The sequence below is a fragment of the Podarcis pityusensis genome, assembly GCF_964106645.2.
Source record: "Podarcis pityusensis genome assembly, chromosome: 7".
NCBI lineage: Eukaryota > Metazoa > Chordata > Lepidosauria > Squamata > Lacertidae > Podarcis > Podarcis pityusensis.
In genome coordinates, this window is record NC_138031.1 from 7351181 (window position 1) to 7378337 (window position 27157).

Genomic DNA, 27157 nt, shown 5'->3' on the forward strand with positions numbered 1-27157 from the left:
GAGACTACCGCTCTTAACCACTACACCACACTGGCTCTCTTACTGAGTATTTTGAGTATTTTGACAACCATAAAAACTAAAATGTAGAGGGTTTTCATTTTGTTTTGTTTTTTTAAATGGAAGCCATGATTTTTAAGTTGAATTCTGAAGCTACTTCTATTCCAAAGCTACATTATTCAGTTTTACTAAATTTCCTGCAGAATTGAGGGGGGGCATACTGTTGCAGAACACGCACCACGGGAAAACTGCTTTTCAATTCAGTTGCCTGAAGCTCCTCTTTATTCTGAAGTACACCTGAGAGATGTTTCTCAACTCCTGAAAACTAGCGAGTCCCCTGGACATGTTGCAATGTGCACAATATTTATACAGTAATTGTCACAGAAAGCACAGAGACTTACTTGCTCAAATATAGTGGAATACTATAGAAAGGTTCAAGGCAGTATTTCAACATGTTCCAAAATAGTTGTGTACTCTTTAGATTCATTTTACATCATCAGCAGTTATTTCGCTTTACGGGCTGTCTGCAGTTCCATGCATTGGAACATTTTTGTACAACTTTGTGGCTAAGCAGTACATGAATAATCAAATGTCACTCTCATTCCATGTCACCTCCAGTCTTATTCTTGACCAGAGCAAATGTCATTATCCTTAATCCTTGTTATGTAATGAGCATGGATCCTAGAACAATAGGCTGGTAGGATCCTAGAAGGCAGCAACTTGAGTGGCCTGCAGGAACAGCCCAATCAGGCTCCAGGAGGGGAGTTGAATCAGCCGATCATGCGAGACAAATTGTGTAAATAATGTATATATAGCCAGAGGATTTCTAATCCCCACAACGGGGTGAGCTCCCATTGTTCGGTCCCAGCTCCTGCCAACCTAGCAGTTCAAAAGCACGTCAAAGTGCAAGTACCTCTGGCGGGAAGGTAAACAGCGTTTTCATGCGCTGCTCTGGTTCGCCAGAAGCGGCTTAGTCATGCTGGCCACATGACCCGGAAAAACTGTCTGTGGACAAATGTCGGCTCCCTCGGCCAGTAAAGCGAGATGAGCGCTGCAACCCCAGAGTCGTTTGCAACTGGACTTAACTGTCACCCAGAGGTTTGGGGGGGGGGGACTCACTCACTCACTGATGACCATGTGCTGAAGTAAAGAGCATGAAATCAACACTCAACTCTGAGTATATTTCAATCCTGAAACCAAACTTAATGATTTCTCTAACAATGCTAATCTTTGACTATTGAAGAGTTGAGTGATACTAAAGTGGTTATTATTCTATCTATACTGAAAATATTGGGAACCAACAGAGTGCTGGATCTGGAATACTTAGACCATGTCACTGCTCAGTTATGGGATCTACCAGAAATGTTAGTCCTTTTGTTGTTTAGTCGTGTCCGACTCTTCATGACCCCATGGACCAGAGCACGCCAGGCACTCCTGTCTTCCACTGCCTCCCGCAGTTTGGTCAGACTCATGTTGGTAGCTTCGAGAATATGTTAGGCCTTACTCTGATGCTAATTTGTTTGGTTGTTTATTTGGTGTTTACTTTGCTCCCCCCACCTTCCAAGCAACACAACAACCAACAACAACATGCAGGCACCCATGGCTGTATCCATGGCAATATTTATCAGATCAGTTTGAATTTTGGCTCTTCTGAAGACCTCATTAGGTAGGTCAAGTGTGCCAAGATTTACGTTATTAACCCAATAAACATGTTAGCTTAGTATATGTGTTTGCATACATTACTTGGCTGGAGAACTGGACTGAAACGTTCAGAGGTGCTGTCCTTCAAAGAATGACAGACTTGTAGAGTCGTGCCGGACCACAAGGGTCATCCAGTTCAACCCCCTGCCATGCAGGAATCCTTTCCCAATGTGGGGCTTGAACCCACAATCCTGAGAGTAAGAGACTCATGCTCTACCAACCCAGTTTGTGGTTTGTTTTGGGAAGTGCCAATTAGGTAGGTTTGCCTTTAAATGCAAACCGAATTTCTCCCCCCATCCTAAATCCAATGTTGGTCATACTCAAGGCAGACTCATCAAAATGAATGGACATGATTACAGCCATACCTTGTGCTGCATTCTGCTCTTCTTATGGACTTTCAGCTTACGAACCCGGAAAACCCAGAAGTGTTTACTTCCGGGTTCGCCGCCCGTGCATGTGCAGAAGCGATCTGCACGATTCGCTCACATGCAGAAGTGCTTGATCGTGCCGCGCACATGTGTGGAAGAGGCACTCTAGTTGCAGACTTTTCGGGGTGCGAACGACACCCCAAAACGGATTAAGTCCGCAACTAGAGGTACCACTGTAATTTAGACTCATTAATTTTATGAAGTCTGCTCTGAGTAGGACTTAGCTGGCCCTGTTGGCCCCTCTGGAACAACACTACCTCGTAAGTTCCAGGCTGAATCCCTGAGACAGCGAGCCATTTATTTTCAGCTGCTTGTTTGCTAATCTGTGTTAGAGATTTATATACTTTCTTTCTCACAATGATCTCCAGGTAGTCTGCAGCGAGCGGGAAGAGAAGGGGTGGATAGATTAGCAGCTAAAAAAAAAATAAAAAAACAACCCAACAAAACAAGCAGTAAATTAAGACCCAGAAGCTATTTGGAGAGTTTAAATATTTAGAACGTTTAAATATTTTAAAAGCTTGCAATCTTCGCCAGGTGCCCGAAAGGCAATATTGGCACCAGACATACCTCCTTGCAGAGGTGCCTCTGATGGACATGGGATTTGGAGAAGGCCATTCCTGAAGATCAAGGCAGGTCACTATGAGAGGTGGCATGCCTACAAATTGTTGGATCCTAACAAGCTGTTCTGAGATTTGCTCCGTTTATGTGAATGAATGGTAAGCGGGAGTCACAGCTCTGCTCCTTTGCAATATCGACACCTCATGAGCGTAATCGCTATACTGTTGAGACCTCTTTGAGTGTGAGCAAATAAAGAAAATGTAAGTGCATTAGTCAGGTAGGAGATTGTTTATTTGTTTTTGCTGCTGCAGGGTTGCTCAATACAGGAAATGGCAGGCTACATCGGGTGCTGCAACTCGTATACAACTCTGGCAGATGTTAATTGCAATCTGCACAGCAATATATGGCATGCAAATGTTGGTTAAACAGACCATTCATGTTAATGAGTCCTTTACTAATGAGATAATGGGGCTGATTTGATATTATCCATATGCCTGCTTCAGCAGTATTGCTATGAAAATCAGACAACAGTTTCCAGGTCATTGTGTGAGTGTGTGCACACATGCGAATTTGAACTTACAAATAATAATGTACTTTTGTACATGAATGTTGTAGTGAAGCTGACATGAAAACAATATTAGTGGGACTCTGGGCAGCTCCCCATATTACAACTGTTGTAGGAAACATCAGCATAAGATCAGTTATCAGCCAATTTTCCCCATTTGCTTATTTAATCATAATCTAGTCCTTGCCCACTCATTCACCCTTCATCCAATTCAAAGTATTAATACTTCCATTTTCCTATATTTTTTAAAAAATGAAACAGTAAACATTAGCCTGAAGAATCATTAAGTTGCATCCAAGTAAGTTATATTCTGAACAGATTCATTGAAATTAATGGAGTGGCAGCTTGCTGTGACTTGTTTGCAAAGAATTTGGAGGATGACTACATAAGAAGTGTCTGCTGAATCAGGCCAATGGCGCATCTAGTCTAGCATCCGATTCTCACAGTGGTCAACCAGATGCCTGTGAGAAACCAACAAGAAGAATCTGAGCGAAAGAGCACTCTCCCCCCCTACTGTTTCCACTGTACAATATTTAGAAGTATACTACCTCCAGTAATGGATACAGAACAGAACCATCATGGCTAGTGGGCTTTCATAACCTTCTTCTCCATGAAATTTGACTAATCCTCTTTTAAACCCATCAAAGTTGGCTGCCATCACTCCTCTCATGGGAGCAAATTTTGTAGTTCAGCTATGCACTATGTGAAGAAATACTAGCTCCCCCCCACCCTTTCCATCATTCAGCTTCATTGTTTGGCCCTGAGTTCTCATATTATTGGAGAGGAAGAAAAACCTTTCCCTCCACTCTTTCTACGCCATTCAAAGCTGTCTCACCAGAGTGGTGCATACTCTAGTTATCTCCCGCTTGGACTACTGCAATGCACTCTATGTGGGGCTACCTTTGAAGGTGACCCAGAAACTACAACTAATCCAGAATGCAGCAGCTAGACTGGTGACTGGGGGTGGCCGCCGAGACCACATAACACCGGTCTTGAAAGACCTACATTGGCTCCCAGTACGTTTCTGAGCACAAGTCAAAGTGTTGGTGTTGACCTTTAAAGCCCTAAATGGCCTCGGCCCAGTATACCTGAAGGAGCGTCTCCACCCCCATCATTCTGCCCGGACGCTGAGGTCCAATGCCGAGGGCCTTTTGGCAGTTCCCTCATTGTGAGAAGCAAAGCTACAGGGTACCAGGCAGAGGGCCTTCTCGGTAGTGGCGCCCACCCTGTGGAATGCCCTCCCATCAGATGTCAAAGAGATAAACAACTACCTGACATTCAGAAGACATCTGAAGGCAGCCCTGTTCAGGGAAGTTTTTAATGTGTGACATTTTTGTGTATTTTTTTTTTTTTTTGTCTTTGTTGGAAGCTGCCCAGAGTGGCTGGGGAAACCCAGCCAGATGGGCAGGGTACAAATAATAAATTGTTGTTGTTGTTGTTGTTGTTGTTATTTCACCCTCTTTGGGTCTCCTTTTCTGCACATTTTCTAGCTCTACAATATCATCTTTTTTTCAGGTGAGGTGACCAGAACTCTGCACAATATTGCAAGTGTGGTCATGCCACATTAATTTTCTTAAACTTGATCTGTTTATATGCTCGTTTGTCTGTTATGTAAATACCCCATTTTCATACTCTACAATGAAAATAGGGACACCCTATTCAACAACAACAACAACAACAACAATTTTACTATTTATACCCCACCAATATGACTGGGTTGCCCCAGCCACCCTGAGCGGCTTCCAACATATATAAAAACATAATAAAATATTAAACATTAAAAACTTCCCTATACAGGTCTGCTTTTAGATAGCTCAGGATTCAGATAATTCCACGTTCTTCAGCATTTCTCTGATGAAAATAGGGACATCCTACCGCACTCTCCAACATTTCTCCAATGAAAATTGTGGCGCCGTAAGGAAAAGTGAGACATTCCGGGATCAAATCAGAAACTGGGACACCTTCTGTAAGTCCCGGGCTGGCCCTTGAAAATAGGATCCTGGAGGGTCTGTGCTTTATCTCTTAATTCAAACAGGGACTTGGATATGAGACTTCTCCCTTAATCAATAGGTAGCACAAGCCTTATGAAATACAGTTCATTTATATTTAGTAACAGCAAGCTGAGATGACCTAAAATTAGATTGTCTAAAGTTAGATGTCATAGTCCTACATTTATATCAACAACTGTTTCAAAGGGCCAGTCACTAAGCAATGAAAGTGAAGTCAGTTTTAGAAGCTTAAATGTGGGATTTAGAAGCCTAATTTGGGATATCTGTTCTTGGAAACCTTGACCCTTGTAAGTGTAAGTGCTGAAGCTCAAAGGTTTTGGCCTGCGAGGCTTGGTCAAGGACACACAGGGATTAAGAATGAATGAAAACCAGTTAGGCAACATTCTGAGTAGATGAACCAAAGCTCGTTTAAGACTTCCAATTGCTTTGTTATGTAACAGTTACGTAAGGATTGTAGGTGATTTTGTAGAAAGCTATACAGAAGCTATAAAAAAGAGTTTAAATATTTTGTGGGAAGGTCCAGTGATTTGAAGATTATGCTCATTCAGCTTACTCTAACCTTCAACTGTATATGTTTAATTCAGGAAAACAAATTGAAATGACCCTAAAACTTTGTTTTTATTAATGATTTTCTAGGGTTACAAAAGTACAAACATTGTCTCCATTTTCAGGTCATAAAGCCCTTTCTACAGATCAGTTATATACAATGTGGGACTTTGATGTTGTATACAGTATCAGGCTAGGAGAAAACTTTGTGAACTTTCCTTGCCCACAAAAAATAGCACCTCCAGGAGTAGCCAAGGATAGCATTTCAACGTTATTGATTTAATTCACAAGACCCTTAACAACTTGAATCCAATAAACCCGAAACACTTCCTGCTTCCTCATACCCCTGCCTAATCACCCAGGACTTGGCAGGAGTGGTATAGAAATGGTTGAAAGAATTTGCTTCAAAACAAATGGATATTGCTGCAGTTCCCATCCCATCTGGGTTGGAAGCATGATGATGACCTTGGGTGCTCCTTCTCCTTAATATAATCTGCAGGGATTATAAAGGAATTGTGCAGGGCATAGGAGCCAATTCTTATGGGCCATGGGGGCTTTGGTCCCCACAATAAAATATTTGAGGGGCTCAGGCCCCCACCAAGTTGATGGGCATTCCCATTCAAATAGTGTGTGTGCACTGCATCATGTGATGAATTATGTGGGATGGGGCTTACCTGGGCCCCCACAATATTTTATACAAGTTAGCACCCGTGGTGCAGGGATTGGGGTGTTCCAAATTCATGTTTATTTCAGTCCATGAAATATAGGAATATAGGGAATATAGGAAATAGCATGGTATAGTGGTTAAGAGTGGTGGACTTGTAATCTGGTGAACCAGATTCGCTTCCCCGCTCCTCCACATGCAGCTGCTGGGTAATCTTGGGCTAGTCATACTTCTCTGAAGTCTCTCAGTCTCACTCACCTCACAGAGTGTTTGTTGTGGGAGAGGAAGGGAAAGGAGATTGTTAGCCACTTTGAGACTCCTTAAGGGTCTCAAAGTGGAACATCAAGTCCAAACTCTCTTCCTCCTCCTCACTGAAATGGTGTCGCTTTGTATGGCTAGCTCTTGCAATAATGATTTCTAGTGCCTCATTGAGGACCCTTGAGTCACCAGGTCAAGTATGGTGTTTGAGAAAGGGAGGGTAACATATTATGCTTGCTTTCTGCTGATGTCCAACACTCAATTCTATGTTCAGAAGCAATGTGTCCTACTGACACTACCTACCAACAAATGTGTTTAGGACTGAGGTGTGAACTTCATATTTTGGCATCAAAGTGGATCGTAATTGCCCCGTAATTGCTCAACTTTGACAGGGCCACTTATCAGTCTTCCAGCTTCTGTTGTAAAATCACTGGAACAGGAAATGAACGTTCTAGGATGTAATTTAAGAAGTAGCTGATCCATGGTGCTTGTCTTGGTCCAGTGATCTGAAGCAATTGGTTGCTTAAAGGGGAAGGGGGTCACCTGTCAAGCTGGAGGACTTTCTATTTGTGATTCTTCATCCAATAGCACCATGCAGGACAAGCCCTTTGACCAGAGTGAAAATGTGCTCTTGATCAATTTCGTCCCCATTTTTCTGCCAACTGTTTGAGTCTTTCACTTCTGTGAAGACAAGGTGGTGTAAACTGAAAGGGGAATGCAGAAAGGGGAATCCCCTACAGAGGATCCCACAGAACCCTAGTTTGGTGTGATGGATATGGAAAGGAGAGACCTAGAATGAGATCTGTGTTTGACCTATGTGCATTGAATGTTTTGTTTTGTTTTTTATTAAAATTTTTGTTGGTTTACAAAAGTGTGTGCAATGTCTCTCTCTCATATTCCCCCCCCCCCATGTAACATTTTGTTGAGACATTAGGAAGAAAAGGGGGAAAGAGGTGGAGGGGGTAAAGATGGGTGGGGTCTGGTGGTGATGTTTCTATTTTACTTACTATATGTATGGTTTGGTGTCAGCGTTGCAAGTTCTTTGCTGTTCACTTGTGTTCCTTTGGTGGTGAGAGAGGTTGGGGTTGACCTAGGGTGTGGTTATTCATTTGTGGTTGGCTGTGGTGGTCTTAGTTTTTGTGTGTGAGTAGGGTGGGTGGGTGTTTTGGATCAGGTTAGCCATATTGATTTGTATGTTGTTGGTGGATTTTTGTCATTGTCTTGTTGGGCTGTGTATGCGATAAAGGGGAGCCATACCAGGGTGAAGGTGTCTTCTTCTACAGGTATTTGTCCCCATGTCGGTTTCAGTTTATTGGTTAATTTTGCCTAATAGACTTCTACAAAAACAACAAACCCTTGTCAACACAAAAAATACAAGACAAACTTGAAGACACCCAAATGCCCTGGTTAACACATCACCAATTATATGCCCTCTTAAATAATCCAGCAGTAAAATCAACAGCAACTAGGCCTCTGACAACCTTCGAAAACCTCCTTCTAACAACAAAGGGACACAATAGAGGGATGGTATCTGCAATATACAAAATACTACTACAAAATCCCACAAACTCCCTAGATGTGCATTGAATGTGCTGTAAGTGTATACTGAGGATCTGCCCAGAGAATCCAGGTCTCTGTTGCCTTTTACGAAGCCAAGTGAAATCCTGGACAGCTTTTGCCAGTCAGTATAGAGAGCATTGAGTTAGATGGAACAAACTCAATGCTCTCTATAAGGACTGGCAGCAACTCTCCAGGATTCTAGGCAGGGGTTCCTCCTAACCCTATCTGGAGGCACCAGGGATTGACCATGGTTCCTTCCATATGGAAAAGCATATGCTCTGCAACTTTGAGAAGTGTGTCTGGCATCTTCTGTGTGCTTCTGAGAGAGCCACAATGCATACATTTTGCCTGTGCTGTCTCAGAGAAGCTGGCAATGCTTTCCCCCTCGCCATGACATTGCAAAGCCCCCACTGGGCCAGGCTAAACACATCCGATGAAACCTCGGTCCTAGGAACATCTAGGCAAATTCTGCCACTAACTAATGAGTGCCTTGATTCAGCTGAAATGAAGGCGTTCTTATTATTAAGCAATATAAGTCTTCCTGCCACACAAAGATGGGCTTTGTGCCTCTGATAAGTATATCTACAGGGCATCACATTATTTCCCATGTTAAAAAATAAGCCCTTTCAATGAGATGCATTAATCCCTGCTATTAGCACTCTGTTTAATTCCCCCCACTTCTTTCCTCTTTATTGCTAGTCTGCTAATCCCAGGAATTGGCTGTTCTGTGGTTCCACATGCATTGAACTTAATAACATGTAAATAGAGGTGTATTTTTAAATAATGAGGATGTGGAGAGCCCAGGGAGTGGATTTAGGTTAGAGCAGGGGTCAGCAACCTTTTTCAGCCATGGGCCGGTTCACTGTCCCTCAGACCATGGGGGGGGGGCAGACTATATATATATATATATATATATATATATATGGGGGGGGGGGGAGAATGAACGAAATCCTATGCCCCACATATAACCCAGAGATGCATTTTAAATAAAAACACACATTGTACTCATGTAATAATAATAATAATAATAATAATAATAATAATAATAATAAATTTTATTTATATCCCGCCCTCCCCAGCCAAAGCCAGGCTCAGGGCGGCTAACAACAAACAAATAATCAAACAATCAAATAATCCAACATTCTAAAACATTTCATTATAAAAATTAATTAAAATCAAATTAATGGCAATCGTTAAGCAAAGTTCTGTGCAGGTTGCCAGAGGAGGGAGTCAGGCTGGGCCCTGACCAAAGGCCTGGTGGAACAACTCTGTCTTGCAGGCCTTGCGGAAAGATGTCAGGTCCCGCAGGGCCCTAGTCTCTTGTGACAGAGCGTTCCACCAGATTGGAGCCGCAGCCGAGAAAGCCCTGGCTCTAGTTGAGGCCAGCCTAACCTCTCTGAGGCCTGGGACCTTCAGGATGTTTTTATTTGCAGACCGTAGGTTCCTCTGTGGGGCATACCAGGAGAGGCGGTCCCGTAGGTACGAGGGTCCTAGGCCGTATAGGGCTTTAAAGGTTAAAACCAGCACCTTAAACCTGATCCTGTACTCCACCGGGAGCCAGTGCAGCTGGTATAGTACCGGATGAATGTGATCTCGCAGCGAAGACCCCATAAGGAGTCTCGCCGCGGCATTCTGCACCCGCTGGAGTTTCTGGGTCAGTCTCAAGGGCAGCCCCACGTAGAGCGAGTTACAATAATCCAGTCTGGAGGTGACCATCGCGTGGATCACAGTGGCTAGGTCAGGGCGAGAGAGATAAGGGGCCAACTGCTTAGCTTGGCGGAGATGAAAAAATGCCGCCTTTGTTATAGCTGCAATCTGCGCCTCCATGGAAAGGGAGGTATCGAAGATTACACCCAAACTCTTAACGGACGGTGCTGGCACTAATTGCACCCCCGCAAGAGATGGGAGTTGCCCCCCCCCCAATCCCATATCGTCCCGTCCCAGCCAGAGGACCTCTGTCTTCGAGGGATTTAACTTCAACCGGCTTCCACGTAACCATCCAGCCACAGCTTCCAGACATCTGGTCAGTGTGTCTGGGGCCGAGTCAGGATGGCCATCCATCAACAGATAGAGTTGGGTGTCATCGGCATACTGATGGCAACCCAGCCCAAAACTCCGGACAAGCAGGGCGAGGGGGCGCATAAAGATGTTAAAAAGCATCGGGGAGAGTATCGCACCCTGAGGCACTCCACACACCAAGGAGTGGCGGGATGACAATTCCCCCCCAAGCGCCACCCTCTGTCCCCGACCGGAGAGAAACGAGCGAGTAAAAACACCAGGCAGGCCCCACAAATAACCAAGAGATGCATTTTAAATAAAAGGACACATTCTACTCATGTAAAAACACACTGATTCTCGGACTATCTGCGGGCCAGATTTAGAAGGGGCCTTAGGGTCTTAGGTTGCCTACCCCTGGCTTAGAGGGATAGTGTGTGGGTGACCCCACCTGGTTCTGTTGTTAGTTTTCTGTCTCAGCTGTCAAACCGATTGCCACAGGACAACAAAATCTGGTATCGGAAGCGCTGGTGACAAAAGCTGTCATTTTGGATGATGGGATTTGTTTTGTTTCCTACGACATGTTCATCAGAAGGTTTAAACTGGATAAGGAGACTTTAGAACTGGAAGCCACCCAGAGTGGCTGGGGTGACCCAGCCAGATAGGCGGGTTATAAATAAAATAAAAATAATAAAAAGTAATACAGCATTAACTTTCTGGGGAAGAAATAAGAAACTGGATACTAATGATGTATTTTTCTGTAATATCTGTATTTATTATAACGGGTTGAGCAGGAAAGGAATAGGTGTGACCCCTTTTATTTAAAGGAATAAAAAGATGTCCCTTTTGCCGTGTCATTTTGACTTTCAGAACCCATGCTGGGCCAATTTCCCTAAGTGCCTCTATAAAAGTTGACCCCAATCCCCCTCCGTTACGTAGCTCTAAACCATCTTTAAGTCCTTGCTGATCCCATTTGCTTAGCACTCTGGTCTAAGCACACTTTGCAAGAAGAGCTTCAGCAGAAGCCGTCACAGAGCAAGATGCAAGAAGGCCCACGATCTGGAATGATAAAGCAACGAGCTAAACTTGAGCAACCCGGCCGCCTGGTAAGCACATCTGAGGACAAGGGAGCTGAAAGTTAGGTACATCTTTTATGCTTCAGAGAAGGAGATGGGGTTTTTAGGGGCTGGTTTTGTGTTGTTTGCAAATGCATGTCGCTGCGCCTTCATAGGTAACGAAGCTTGATCTTCAGGGAAGGGTCACAATGTTAGAGTATCTGCTTTGCATGCAGGAGGTCGCAGGTTCAGTTCCCAACATCCCAAGACAGGGCTGGGAGAGAATCTAGTTTCATACAACCATGGAGCTGGAAGAGACCACAAGCATCATCCAGTCCAACCCCCTGCAATGCAAGAATCTTTTGCCCAACGTGCGACTCAAACCCATGACCCTGAGATTACGAATCTCATGCTCTACTGGCTGACCTATCTTCTGGAGATGTAGATGATATTGAGCTAGATGGACCAGTGATTTGGCTCAGTATAACGCAATTTGCAATGCACCTGTGCATGTCATTTTTAAAAAAATGAAAAGCAATTGCAGGAGAAGTTGCTTTCTCCCTTCTCAGGTATCACAGGCGTGTTTCCTCTTATGACCCATGGTGGGCAGGATGCTGGGGGTGTGTGTTTGGATTTGGAGCACGGAATGCATAAAGCATATCACACTTCCAAAATCTCTGTTGTCTTGCAACGCTGCTGTTCACCAGTGTTTGCATACACTGTGCAGTTAGCAATCACAATTCCTTGGGGAAAAGGGTGGTGAAACTCTGGCTGAGATGGAGGAGAAATCCATTCAGTATGCATTTTAAGTGTGAATTTTCCAAATGCACATCCCAAACAAGCATATGAACTGAAATGCGCCTCTCTGTGGAAATCCACACACGGATATTAGGGAAAATAACATTCTCAACTGCATTCTGATAGAGGGAAATGTTGGGCAAAATTGCATGTGAAAATACATATATTGGCAGTAGAGGTGGAAGGAAATGCCAATTTTGGTTCTCTTAGTTTCTCATGTTCCCCATATTAAATTTAGTTCTCCAGATTTCTGCAGAACTGTATGGGTCCCCCCCCCTGTTTTAAATCCTCATGAAAACTCATCAGGATTCAGCTGAAAATTTCTCCTAATAAACATGTTATCTTTATTTGTATACAGTCTCGACTAATGTACATATTTTGGCAAGCAGGTTTCCCCAATTTAATGCATGCTATTTTTGTTATCCCATTCATTTTAGTGCACACTTGCCTCTGTTATGTGCTTTTTCATAAGCTAAGCGTTGGTTGGCTGGAGAACTGCATCACAAAATTTGTTTTAAGTGTGAATTTTAGAAGAGAGGCTGTTTTCATATTGGTTTGGGAAGATGCAAAAGATTTGCTTTTAAATGCAAACCAAATCAAATTCCTACCCCTTCCCTAGTTAGGAGAAATCTGCACAGAAATGCATGTGAATTTTGAAGCAGACTTCTTTTTCAAACTGCAATGAAAAAAAAATGCTTGAGTGCGAGAATCACAAACCGCAGCTTCTTCTGCCTCTAGATCCAACAATGCCCTAGCATAAGTCCAAGATATTGTTGCTCATGCAGTGGGTAATTCGCTCTCCAGTTGCAACCCATCATTTCCTATGGTCCCCAAGCCCATGGAGAAGATTTCCAGCACTATTGGAGGTTGCAGAAGGAAGTGAGAAGAAGGAAAATCCCATTCCACAAGTGCAAGGTCTGCAGGCAACTAGCTCCAGGCTTGAGTTGTCATCACAAACAAAGCATTCCTCCTGGTCCTACTTTACACAGGAGAAAGTGGCATGAGGTTGACCCAACAACAACTCCCGGGGCAGAAAGGAACAAGGATGGAAGATTAATTTAATGTTATTGATTTTATTATCTTATTTCAATTTATTAGGTGCTTGCCACATAAGAAGTCTCCAAGTCCGTCTTTTGGGCTGTGTGAAGATGATGATGATGATGTTGATAATTTATTATTTATACCCCGCCCATCTGGCTGGATTTTCCCAGCTGCTCTGGGTGGCTCCCAACCGAATGTTAAAAACACAATACAGCATTAAACATTAAAAACTTCCCTAAACAGGGCTGCCTTCAGATGTCTTTTAAAAGTAAGATAGTTGCTTATTTCCTTGACATCTGATGGGAGGGCATTCTACAGGGCAGGTACCACTACCAAGAAGGCCCTCTGCCTGGTTCCCTGTAACCTCACTTCTTGCAGCGAGGGAACTGGCAGAAGGCCCTCGGCGCTGGATCTCAGTGTCTGGGGGTGGAGACGCTCCTTCAGGTATACTGGGCCGAGGCCATTTGGAGCCTTAAAGATCAGCACCAACACTTTGAATTGTGCTTGGAAATGTACTGGGAGCCAAGGCAGGTCTCTCAGGACCAGTGTTATATGGTCTCGGCGGGCACTCCCACTCACCAGTCTAGCTGCCACATTCCAGATTAATTGCAGTTTCCGAGTCACCTTCAAAGGTAGCCCCTTGTAGAGCGCATTGCAGTAGTCCACGAAGTGATCTCACATGGGTCATGTGACTCATGCAGGATCACGGATTGGAAGACAGGCTTCCCAATTTTGGGACTGAACCTGTTGGAGGGTATGTAATAATGGTCAACGTTTAGTGATAGCAGTCCTGTAAACCACAAGGGCCAAACAGAGACCACAACAGGAGATGATACATTTTCAACCACATATCCTGGTTCATTGGACTGATGTGCTTACGGCATGCCAGTTTCTCTGACTTGATATGCATGCTTCTTTTTTCTAACTCTGGTCAATGATCATCACCTTGAAATTCTAATCCACGCGAAACTTCACATGGGAACTTTCTCATGGGGGGGGGGTACACAGGTGTACAGCCTTCTGAAGGAGGGCTGCAGCTTAGTAGTAGGGCATCTACTTTATACCCAGAAGGTCCAGGTTCAATCTGGAAAGACTCTTGCCTGCTGTCAGCCAGTGTAGACAAGGCAGAGCTTGATGGATCAATGATTTGACTCATTGAGAAAGCCACTTGCTTTGCTACTATGGCTCTGATGGAGACTTGCATGAGATGGTATCTGCCAAACCTTTTGATTTTGGGTGATGTTTGCATGTAGAATTGGACTGCATTTCAGGGAATTTCCCAGCATGGAAGTCTGCTCCTGCAGAGCAGTAGGGATGGCATGAGACGTTGGCTCTAGATTAACAGTTGATAGAACATGAGTTTCTTAATCTCAGGGTTGTGGGTCTGAGTCTCACATGGGGCAGACGATTCCTGCATTGTAGGGCATTGGAGTGGATGACCCTCGTGGTCCCTTGCAGTTCTGCAATTCAATGAATCATTATAACATTTATTTTGCCAGCTGTAGTCTTTAACAGAAGGACCACTGGCTGGAAGTATTTCAGGGACAAAGTTGTGAAGAAATAACAATACATTTGGAACAAAGCATCTGCCCATCTACAGATATATTCTGAAAAGTTGTTTTTGTTGCTATTTGTACACTGTGATCAAACTTATCCTCCTGTTTCTCAAAATATTTCTTCCCCTGTGAAAGAAGCTTCTATTTTTTCCTCCTGCATTCTCAGGGTACTTTAGAATTTCGGTGGGGGTGGGATTGTTCTTACTTTATTCCTTATCTTTACACTTATATCATTTCCTTCAAGGAGCTCAAGGGGGTGTACATGGTTATTTTCCTCCCCATTCTAACCTCACAGCATCCCTCTGATATAAGTTAGGCGGAGAGACTATGAGACGCCCAAAATCAACCAATGAGCTTTATGACTTCCTGTGGAATTGAACCTTGGTTTGGTGTCCAACTAATTTGGATTTATGCTTATGCAATGGAACTCCCTCCTCTTCTTCTCTCCCGATGTGCACCCCTCCCCAAATCTGCTCTGGATAATTGAGGGAATCCTCACAACAGATTTGGGTGTGTAGCAGGAGGACATGGGGGAGTTCTGTTGTGCAAGCATTTATTGATGTTTTGCAACCTTAACCTGTTGCAAGATCTTAGCCAGACCCAGTTGAATATAGCAGAGTATATGCAGACTTCCAGAAGCAATCAGTTGCAGGCAGGTAGGATGAAGCAGGAACAAGACGCTGCTACCAGTAACTTGATTACTTAGAGGTTTATTATTTACAGCAGACTCTACAAGTTACTATATACAGGATACAGACGGATCTTAACTCTCTCACTGAACAAACTTCAAATGACTCTTAGAACTCACACTGACCAACCAACTAACTAACCAACAAGGAAGGTCATGAGTCACCATGCCTATGTGGAGACCTCGACCAATAGCAGAGTTGTATCCAAGGTCCCATATCTCTAGGCAGAATAACTCCTTCTGCTCAGTCTTCTTGGCCTTTGGCCAACTCCTTAATTGCTTCTGTGGGAAGCTGCATCAGATAGCACGTAGTCAAAAATCCCAACCCTTGCACTGATGGAACAAGTTAGCTGGAGACAGCCCTGGTCTCCTAGGTCCAACTCTCTGACCTTTGCACCATACTCTCCTTGTGAGATGAGGTGCAAGGTGGTCACATGAGCTTATCTTTCCATTAAATTTTTCTCCAGATTCCCTGGTTGCCTGGACTTCCTAATCCCTCCAAGAAGCTCCAAAACAGCACAATGTCGTTCCCTGAGCTTTACATGGGTAGCAAGGAGGTTGGCTCCAAAGGCCTGAGATAGGTGCTCCTCCTGAATTGTTTCTAATAGAAGTCTTTCCACTTACCTTATAACACTGATTTCTTTAAGAGCAAGAAGGCTTAGCAACGTGACAATGCACAGCCATCAGGAGCACCACAGGCAACCTGTTAACCTTACTGTACTTCCTATGAGGATGTCATGGGGTTTGTAGGAAAGGTGATCACCCAGGAAGGCTGCAGAGTGCAGGCCATGAAAGAGAAGATTTGCAGAATGAAAGAAAAAAACATTTACAAACATTTATTGGTCACCTCGAAGGCACACATAAGGAGGGGGCAGAACCCTGCATCCTACTCAAGAGAATTTCATTGACCTTTTATCTCCACGTGGATATTTTTAAAACAGACTTTTTTCCTCATTAACCAATGGACAGTCATCATGAAACAGATGCAGGAGAAATGTTTGGCACAATGCTAATTTCATAGACGCAACTGAGGTGATTCACACCCTGATTTAATGAGCAGATTATCTAAATTTTGACAGTGGGTGGTGGCAGTTGGGGGACAGGAAAGTGAAAGGTATCAAGGCATGGCAAAAGGAACTGCATGGTGAGGGATGAAGGTGAAGCAGAAGCCACATTCTCTGTGTCTCAGGTGGCCAGTGCTCTGAAAGAGATTTTAGCACTACTAAGCGCTCAGCTGCTGCAGGTCATGGTCCCACAGTAATGTTATTAGTGGGGCAAAAGTCCCCTGATCTGCTGTCTTCTTTGAATCACTCTGCAGGGAATCCACTAGCAGCTAAGAATGGATGCATCTGTTAGTTTTGGTCTCTCTCTCTCTTCTTGTAAATTCAGTTCTACACATTGTCAATTTGCAAATCCCTGTGAGAATCCACCAGACATTTAGTGTGAATGAATTCCTCCTAATGATTACAGTTTGTATGCAGTTTGGGTTAATCTACAAAATTTTGCAGGCACATTTATTCAATATTAAGTATTTTTTTATGTTATTTTCATTAAGATATGCATCTGAAAGCTAACTTTTCACCAGGATGTGCATTTTTCTACACATTGGTTGGAGAGCTGTTTTGCAAAATTCAAAAAAACATGAATTTTCAAATGATAGCTGTGTTTTGATTTGGTTTGAGAAATGCAGAGTTAGGCAGTTTCTCATAAACATGCAAACAAAGTCCAATTTCTACCCCATCCTTCCTAGCAATGGGGCGTCTAACAGCAAATAGCTGCCGTGGGGCTATTTAGTTAATCTCTCCTCATTCTGTGCTCTTGGGAGCTTTACAACAGCACCTGGTATGTGAATCCCCAAGCCCATTTAATATATCACTTTTTTTACCTTTGGCTTTGGAACATGGGATAATTCACAAACAATTGAGGCATCGGTCCTAAACACACTTCCTAGGGTGTGATCTCCGTTGAGTTCCATAGAACTAACATCTCTGTAAACATGCAATGTCAAGCTTAGTGATGGAGTAATCCATTTTAAATGGATTTATACATAGGTTTTGGTGCTTCGAACCTCATCACTGGACAGTGGCTTGCAATGAGTACCCACTTATAACCAAACCACTTCAACATTTTTTAAAAAAATGACAACCCACCTATCTATATGGAAAATTATACGCATAAATGTATATTATATGTATAATATAGATAAAAGAGCCAGTCCCCATGTTCTACTATATTTTTTTGCAGCATAAATCTGTATATGTGTTTTTAGACAGTCTTATGCACTGTTGCAAAGTAATCAGTTTATTAGGACAGCTGGAATATATATGCATTAAATATTTGTGCAACATAATAATATAATCATGCATATACTATACAAGAATTGTTCACATTTTTCATGGAATGAGTTTTGGGAATCTTCAATCCTTATCAAGATTACATAGTCCGGGTATACCTACCACAATGTTCTCCCCTTAAGTTACTTCTCTATATTGTCTGGCCATTTCCTTAGCCATCATGTGCTACCATTGTTTTGAGAATGTATATTAAATTAACCTCAAGAACTTAACTGCTTGAGCAGACCAAAGGCCTATCTTGTTCTGCTTCCTGTTCCCACAGTGGCCAACCAGCTGCCAATGGGAAACCTATAAGCAGGACCACAGTGCAACAGCACTCTTCCCAGTTGTGATTCTTAGGAACTAGTATTCAAAAGCACACTACCTTTGATGGGGACTGTAGAACATCAATTGCTTTATCCTGCATGAGTTTGTCTAATCTTCTTTTGAAGTTGTCCAAGTTGGTGGTCTTCACTGCCTCCTGTAGGATTGAGTTCAATAGTTTAATGATGCACTATTTGAAGAAGAACTTTCTTTCACACTGGATAGCTCTGAGTTATAGTGTAATGAGAAAGGGAGAAAAGCTTTCCTCTCCACTATCTTCACAAACTAAGTTTTAGGCACCTTAATCATTTCCCCACTTATACTCACCTTACTCAACCAAGAAGGCTCCAATACTGCAAACGTTATGCATAGAGACGTTACTCCATCCTCTTTGGTTTTCCTTTTCTGAAAATTTTCAGCTCCACAACATCCTTTTTTCAGGTGATGTGAGCAGAACTGCATACAATCACACAGCCTTAAACTTGATCTGTTCATATGCTCACTTGGGGGTTCTGTAAATGCCCCACATTATTTCATTATTCAGACACGGATTCAGATATGAGCCTTTTCCTTTAATCAATAGGTACAGAAGGGCTTATGAAATACAGTTCATTTATATATAGTTACGGAAAGTTCAGATGGCAACACGAGGCCTAAAGTTAGATTGTCCAAAGTTAGACAGCGTAGTCCTTAATTCATATAGAGACATGAATAGTTTCAAAGGGACAATCAATTAGCAATGAAAGTGAAGCTAGTTTTAGAAGCTTAAATGTGAACTCAGAAGCTTACTTGGGGATATTCATTACTGGCAACTTTGACCCTGATATGCTGAAGCTCAAAGGTTTTGGCCTACGTGGCTTGCTCAAGGACACATAGGGATTAAGAATGAGTGGGAACCAGTTGGGCATTATTTTGAGTGGAATAACCAAAGCTAATTTAAGGCTTCCAATTGCCTTATTATGTAACAGTTATGTAAGGGTTGTACTTGATTTTGTAGAAAGCTATGCAGCAGCTATGAACACAGTTTGAATATTTCGTGGGAAGGTCCAATGATTTGAAGATCACACTTGTTCCACATACTCTCTATACAGTGGTACCTCGGGTTACATACGCTTCAGGTTACAGACACTTCAGGTTACAGACTCTGCTAACCCAGAAATATTACCTCAGATTAAGAAGTTTGCTTCAGGATGAGAACAGAAATTGTGCTCCGGCAGTGTGGCAGCAGCAGGAGGCCCCATTAGCTAAAGTGGTGCTTCAGGTTAAGAACAGTTTCAGGTTTAGAACGGACCTCCGGAACGAATTAAATACTTAACCCGAGGTACCACTGTATGTCTAATTCGGGAAAGCAAATCAAAATAACTCTAAAGCGTTGTGGACTACTCTGCAGAATTTCTGAAATCGTACCAACATTATTTCAGTTTCCTTTGAAATTCCCAGCAATGTTTCCCTAGCTGGGGCATTCCTAATCCAACATGCTAATTTGGGTGGCAGCTGTGGGAGATGAACTGTTGATCAATACCTACAGAAAGCAAGATGGGGATGAAAGGGATCAATGTGATGATGTATTGGTGATTATTTCTCATGTGCCTAAAAAGTTGATGTGCAATGTAAACCACAGAATGAATTACAATATATTTTGTCCCGTAGACCTATCACATAAGTAGATAGAGAAGGAAAAGAGAAGGAATTAGAAAACAATGAAGGAAGAGATGCAAACTCAAGATATCTCCATTAATTGGGGAAGGCACATGAATATAAGAAGGTCAGACATAGATTGTCTGATGGCCTGTTTGCATCACATTACAGCCTGGTTCTCACATGGTGGTAAGCTATAGTTAAACAAACTACGGGGAGCAAGGAGGTGTGCTGATGTATATGTGTTCTTGGCTAGTTCTGGTGGCTTGTTTCAGAGAGATACAAACCATTGACTTGCATGTAAGACAACGTCAACACTCCTTCCAGTATGGAGGAGAGCATTAATGCAATTTGTGCAGTGTACACAAGCACACTTATTGACTGAACTAGGCCTTGAGCAATGAGTCATTAAGAAGAGACAAAGCGCCTGCTGACTCAGGGTAGACTGAGGACTTCAAACAAGTTGGATTTAAACTTGGGATAAATTGCTCTCTGAGGACAGCTTAACTCTGGATAAGCTGTGAGATTTTATCCATGAAGCTGCTTGCCCCCATTACCTATCACGCTATCTTAACCTCAACACATCACTATTTCACATGAAGGCAAGGAGATAAATGTCCCACTAATGTGCATGCAAGTTATTGACAACAAAACGGCTCATAGATGAATGTGTGAATTGCCTCCAGTGAAGAAGCTCTGTGCTTTGCCTGAGGTGTCAGATTTGGAACGGCTAATTCACACAAGCAAGAAACCTGTGATTATTGTGCAGTAATCGAAAGAGCATGCATGTGCGAACAGGATCAATGCACTATATACAATGTTTATTGTGGCAACTCACTGGGTGGCACTGAGGATATAGCTTACAACAGACTTGCAGAAGTAAATGCTTGGGCACACATTATACTTGTGGGAATAGTGTCTGATACAAATCAGCTGCCAAACCTATCATCTGTGCCACATTTGCAGTACTGTGCATACATTCAGAGACAAAGAGTATTTCACATATATGTGCAGAGGCTGTTTTCTTAACAGTCTGCAAATACAAAGTGATCCCTGTACAAGAATTCTCCTGTAAGTACTGGGTACATTGGACTTGCCACCATTTCCAATGTGCATGGGAGAATTACGGCCAAACAGAGGAACCTACAAAGTAGTTGAATCAATAGTATCAGAGTAGCTGAGTATTCAGAGAGACTCTAAACTAACATGTGCAGGAAGAGCAAAATGCTGTGCTTATAGCTCAAGAGAGGTTAAGTGAATTAGCACAAGGCTTCAGGAGGATTTAACTGGCAGGTAACTAGGGTGAGAAGCCACTTTGCTTGCTCATGTTGAGCAAGCCAAAAACCAATTGTGGGGCTTGTACACTCATGTGGTTGGGAAGGAAAGAGAAGCAGACAGGTATTTCATCCTTTCCTGATTGTATGTTTAAAAAAACCTTGATAAAACATGTGGTGTGGTTAGGAGGAGACACATGTAGACTGTCTGCACATATCCTTCCTCTCTCTCCTCGTTGACAGCTTTGAATCACTTTGAATGGGCCTGATCTGATATGGGCAAAATGGGGCTGCACCCAATGCACTCTGGGCTCAATTTAAATCAATCCATTTTGGTTCAGGGTCTGGGATTTGGCTGGTTCTGGTCACAGACCTAGTATAGAGCCAATACGACTAATAACCATTGGGAGATCAGTTTCTCTTAACCCCATTCTAAATCCGTCCCATCTAAGCCAGTGGTTCTTAATTCTCCCCCCCCCCCCATGGGTCACACGTTCAGAATAAAAATTTGCTCATGTCACATTGAATGTTTTATTGATGAGAAATACATTGGAAAGCTAGCCAGACTGATTTGTATGCTGTTGGTGGGTTCTTGTTGTTGTCTTGCTGGGCTGTGTATGCAATAAAGGCAAGCCATACCAGGGTGAAGGCGTCCTCTTTTTTTTGTCACCGTGTCATTTTTAGTCTGTTGGTTAGCTTTTCTAATAAGGCTGTTTTCCGTATGATTTGGTACCAGTGGTCCATGTTCAGTCCTGACATGTCTCTCCAGTGTCTGGCTATGATGCTTCTGACTGCTGAGAGTAGGTGGGTTATAAGCTCTTTATAATGTGATGAGTGGGCATTATTATCTTGGGAAATGTTCAGAAAATCCTTAATAAAAATTATAAACAAAAAATACATTGGAAAGCAAAAAGACCACAACTACTATCACTTGATGCTCTTGCTCTTGCTCTCATTTTGAACATTTATCTATTCATATTCTGCAAAAAAAAAAAAAAAAGATACTATACTATGCTACACTAAAATATTTAAATGTTTCTTTGATTGTCCTTCAGTCTTCTCACCACACTTGCCAGCCTTTCCTGTGTGACATGCATTGAGAACCACTGATCTCAACACAGGGTCACCACCAAATCTTGTGGTAGTGAATTCAAGGATTCCTAGGCAAGTCTGTGATTTGTGAATTTCTCTTCATTCCAAACTGGGTCAGAAGCCAATATTTCTGTTGTTTGTTCTGTAAATAAATGAACAGAGCTAAGATGAAAGCGGCTAGTTTTCTGGAGGGGAAAGTCCATTTGTATAAAAAAACTTTTGAATTCATGCACCACACTAAACATCTACATATTCATTGTTCTTTCAGGGTGCTCCGGCAGCTGATGAAAAGATGTTCAACTGCACAGTTAGTGAAGTTACTGTGATGAACCTGAAACCTGATAAGAAAACAACCGTAATATTGCCTGGAAAGAAGAAAGAGAAGGTTCTCAGGTCTGCCAGCTTCCACCATTCTGCTCCCAACCTTGCAGACACTACAGTACTCAAAGAAGAGACAAAACCCCTTGCTGGAAAAGTCACCAAAGATGGTGTTACTTTCCCCAAACCATTTTATTCAGCAGATGCTCAAAGCATGGATAATCTTGCCATGAAAAGACCAGTGAGGTTGGCTCCGCTAGAGATCTCCTTGGAAGTTAAAGAAGCTCAGCTCAAGAAAATCATGAGCCTTCAGAGAGATTCCCAGTTGGCTGCTTCCAAACTGGCTAGCATTGGCTCCATTGGCAGTGAGCCCCATGTCAAAAGGGTGAAGAATTTGGCCCAGGTTGAGGTGGAAAGCCTTCACATGGTCAAGCCGAATGAGAAGCCCACTTTAGAGAATCAAGAGGGCAGCCATTCATCAAGTTTTGACAACCCTTTGTGTAAGGTTCAGATCATCTTGCCAGCTGAGGGAAATGCCAAGCCTTCTAAAAAGCCTGCTGCTGAATGCTCCCCTGTGCGATGCCGTAAGCCTTTAATTCCCAAGAACGTGTGTGACATTCTCCAAACGCCTGATTTTCAAGAGGATGCCAAGATTCCAGACAACCCTTCTCAGGTGAATGGTAGGCCCCGTTTCAAATTAAAGCAGATGAAAGAGCAACAGGAGCGTTTAGGCAAGGCCAAACCTTTGAAGGCCACAGGGACAGGCCTGGAGGAAGGGAAGGTCCAAACAGCTGGCCAACGAGCTCAGAAGACTCTTAGCCATGCAAACAAGTTACTGGACAATGTAGCCAAAAAGCACAAGGGGAGAGGGGGAGAGCCGGATGAGATTGATGAGGACCTCCTTGCAATGCGACCAGCCTCACGAAGGATGGCACTGGGAGATATTATTCTGGTGGATGAAGAGTAAAGCTGGATCTTAGTTCCACTTTAGCTCAACTCCAATCCTTTGAGTCCTAATCCCTCAAAATGAACAGTGTTAAAATTACAACATCCTGAAGATCATCAACATTATACTTCTCCATAGCCATTCTACTAAATGGTTAACAGCTTTACAGTTTTATAGGAGAACTATGTTGTGCAATAAATGTCAGTTGCCCACTGTTCTATGGACTCTTCTATGTGTCTTGGTGTCCTTCAAAATTTTCTTCGTGCTTATTTAAATGGTTGTGTGATGCAGCCATGCTAGAAGTTGACCTGGAGGAAGTTGAGTTGAGTGACCACTCAGCTCACCTATAGGAGTATCACAAGACCCGAACTATAACAACAGGATACCTACAGAAGAATCATGTGGGTAGGATTTGGGTGTGGTCAGGGGGAATGACTAGATAAGGGATCTAAACAGGAAATTTACCTCTGTGGTAGGAATATTAATGGGAGAACTGAACACCTAAAGTGAAATGGTGAAGTGACACTTTTGGGCAAGGGGACCTCCTAGATTTTTTGTTGTGAATCTGAAATGTAAAAAAGAAGAAGAAAGGTTAAAAGGGGACAATCAGACTGTATTTGAAGACAAGGCTGTAGCTCAGTGGTAGAGCAAATTCTCTGCATGCAGAAGGTCCTAGGTTCAAACCCTGGCATCTCCAGGTAGGGCTGAGAGGGAAATGAAACCCTGGAGAACCACTGCAAGTCAGTGTAGTCAATTTTGAGCTAGATGAGCAAATGGTCTGAGTTGGTATAAGCCAGTTTCTAATGTACTTATGCATTGCATTTTTAAAAAATGAAAAGCAGTTTTAGAAGTAGTGACTTATCCCTTCACTCAGTTTCAGATGTGTGTGTGCGCTCTTGTGAGCCATGGGCAGGATGCTGGTGTGTGTATGGATTTGGAACATGGAAAGGGTGAAACATCTCATACCCTCCACCCATCACTAGTTCTCTGCTGTCTTGCAACACAGCTAGTCACCATTGTTAGGGCTCCTCTGTTTCTGGGGAAGGCATAGGAATATTGATTGAATGGGCTGAGAAGAAGCCAGAACAGAATCTATCCCATATGCATGTAAAATGATATGGAAGTGGCAAAGTACTGAATTATAATTTCCATGAGAAGAACAGTTTAATGATGCCTGTGGGAAAATGTGTGCATGTGAATACACACACAGAAAGAGATTAACATAGGAAACAAAAAAAAAATAGAATCATGGACAAACATATGCCCAAATTAAATGGAAGTAAAAGGAAACATATTTGTATGTCCCTAGCTCAGATACATTGGTTAAAGACATGCTTCCCTGTGCAAGCGAAAAGAATCACAGTTGTCAACTTGGTACAGTAAATCCAGACCGAATTCCTCTGCAACTTCAGTGAAAGGGCAGCTAAAAATAGCACGAAGCAACAGTAAGCAATGCTTTGCAGGTTAGAAAAGGGACCAGCTGATATCCATTACTCATTTTGCTGGCTGATAGATAGAATAATGCTTTTTTCAAGGCAAACTACTCTTTAGAAGAGAGGATTCAAGGACAGGGTCTTAGCTGGTGTCATTTTGTACTTTAAGCAACTCAAGTAATTAAACTGCGCTGGAAGCAAGTTTGCAGTTGGTCAGAGTATATGTCTGAATGTTCTCTTCGTGGAAAGAGTGGGCTGAAAACCTCCTCTGTACAGAAAAAACATGATGTCAGGAAGAGGACAAGGCTGAATACGTCTACTTGACATTCAAGCTTTTTATATAAAGGGAAAAGGCAAGGGAAGCATTCAAACTTGCAAGCCCCACTTGCAAGCCCCAAGTAAACTGCGTCAAAATGGTGCTGTCCAACGAAAGCTTTCCTACCCAATACTCCTGTGTGTAAATGCTTTGGGTAATTCCATTGGGTATGCACATGGGACCACCACCACCACCATCATTTTATTGTCAGCTGCTTTCCCATAGTTAGTGTGGACATCTTTTTCAAGTATGTGGAGCTGAAGAAGGAAGCTGGAAGAGTGAAACTCTTTCTCACTACCCCCTTTCAGCTCTTTGCGCTTCTCAGATTAATTCTGCTGGATCCAACTTTTACCCAGTTGCCTTGGGAAAGTGTTGTCTGTTTGTATGTGCAATTTGTCTTTTTTCTGTCTCTCTGTGGGGAGAGGAGAAGGGAGACACAAGAGGGTGGCATCCATGTCACTTGCTCAAAACTCCAAATGTGTCCACTGTCCTCGAATGATTGGCAACCTGTTCTGCCCAAGATTTTGGCTGTCAAAGGCAGTAAATTATTTAGGATTCAGATAGATAATGACGACCACCAAAGTTACTCTTTAACAGCTTTTATTTATATGATGAGGTTTTATAGGCTAATGAATAAGAATCTGCCTTATTCACAAGTTTAAACAGAGTTGGTTATAAAGCCTAGAAATAACTAAGACTGCATTCAGACAGCACATCTCTTCATTTCCCCAATGTTTCCTTACCTAACAATTTCTGTGTTTTATAAGATCTTTCATATGACATAAAAGCCACTTTTGGAAATCTAGCAGAATCTAGTGGAAGTTTAGTACACAATTCTGTGATAATTGCTTCCAGAAAAAATATAATAAATTTGCAACCCTATTAACATGGAAAATTGCAGGAATTTTGTGCTGTACATTTTTGTTCCATTTTCACAAACCACACCATTGTGATGAAATATGGGCTAGTATTCTAGCATACAGTTTCCCCCACTATTTTCTTGGGCCAGTAATGGGGAAACAGAAGTACACATCCTCATAAAGGGTGGTGACATGTCCGATGACATCTGCTGTTGTGTCATATCACACCCACCTGCTTGGACATATCAAAAAAAGGAAAATTATTTAATGCAGCAGGTAATGTGATGCAAAGGAATGTTAGAAGCACTAGCCTTCTAACCAGGAAGACTAACACAATAATAAGGGAAAGGGACCCCTAACCATTAGGTCCAGTCTCAGACGACTCTGGGGTTGTGGCGCTCATCTCACTTTATTGGCCAAGGGAGCCGGCGTACAACTTCTGGGTCGTGTGGCCAGCATGACTAAGCTGCTTCTGGTGAACCAGAGCAGCACATGGAAACACCGTTTACCTTCCCGCCGGAGTGATACCTATTTATCTACTTGCACTTTGACATGCTTTTGAACTGCTAGGTGGGCAGGAGTAGGGACTGAGCAACGGGAGTTCACCCTGTCGTGGGATTTGAACTGCCGACCTTCTGATCAGCAAGCCCTAGGCTCTGAGGTTTAACCCACAGTGCTACCCACGTCCAATAATAGCCAAATCCAAATACATTCTATGAGTGACACTTTAAAGCTTGATACATTTAGGATGGCATAAACTTTTTGGGACTGCACCTTGTCCAACTTGTACAGTCTGTGAAACCTTACATGGCATAATAAATGTGGTTGCGTTAAAGAGGCCACAATAACTTTTGTTGTTTCAGCTACAACACACAAATATGGCTTCCGCTCTGCAAATGGTTAGAAGGAAATATCAGAAATGTGATTACCTACATTGACCTTGCGTGCTGGATGTAAGGGTGCTATAAAATTATATTTTCCTGAACAGGCATTCTCTCCCTCCACTTCCATACACCCAGCATTCCTGTGAAATTGGTAAGTTGAGCCTGACTTCACGATATGCACTTGTAAGAAGAAGAGGTAGCTTTGCCTGAATGGTGTGTGTTTCTAGCTATTAGCAAATGTTGCTAGAGAACAGCCAAGAAGGTGGAAAAATGAAATTCCCTTTTCAAAGTGCTATTAGTCCAGCTTGCCAGCAGATGGC

The 27157-nt window shown here is 42.7% G+C and overlaps 1 protein-coding gene across 1 annotated transcript in view; it reads left to right on the forward strand.

The window, feature by feature from the left end:
• Window positions 1-23485, forward strand: part of LOC308481789 (uncharacterized protein) — a gene marked incomplete at its 5' end in the record, with an annotated part of 30612 nt that extends 7127 nt beyond the window's left edge. The window contains 2 exons of the mRNA XM_081014496.1: window positions 11263-11387; window positions 22349-23485. Of these exons, the coding sequence (XP_080870622.1) occupies window positions 11263-11387; window positions 22349-23365 (1142 nt within the window). The 3' untranslated portion in view covers window positions 23366-23485. The remainder of the gene's footprint in view (window positions 1-11262; window positions 11388-22348) is intronic.
• Window positions 23486-27157: the final 3672 nt, after the last annotated feature.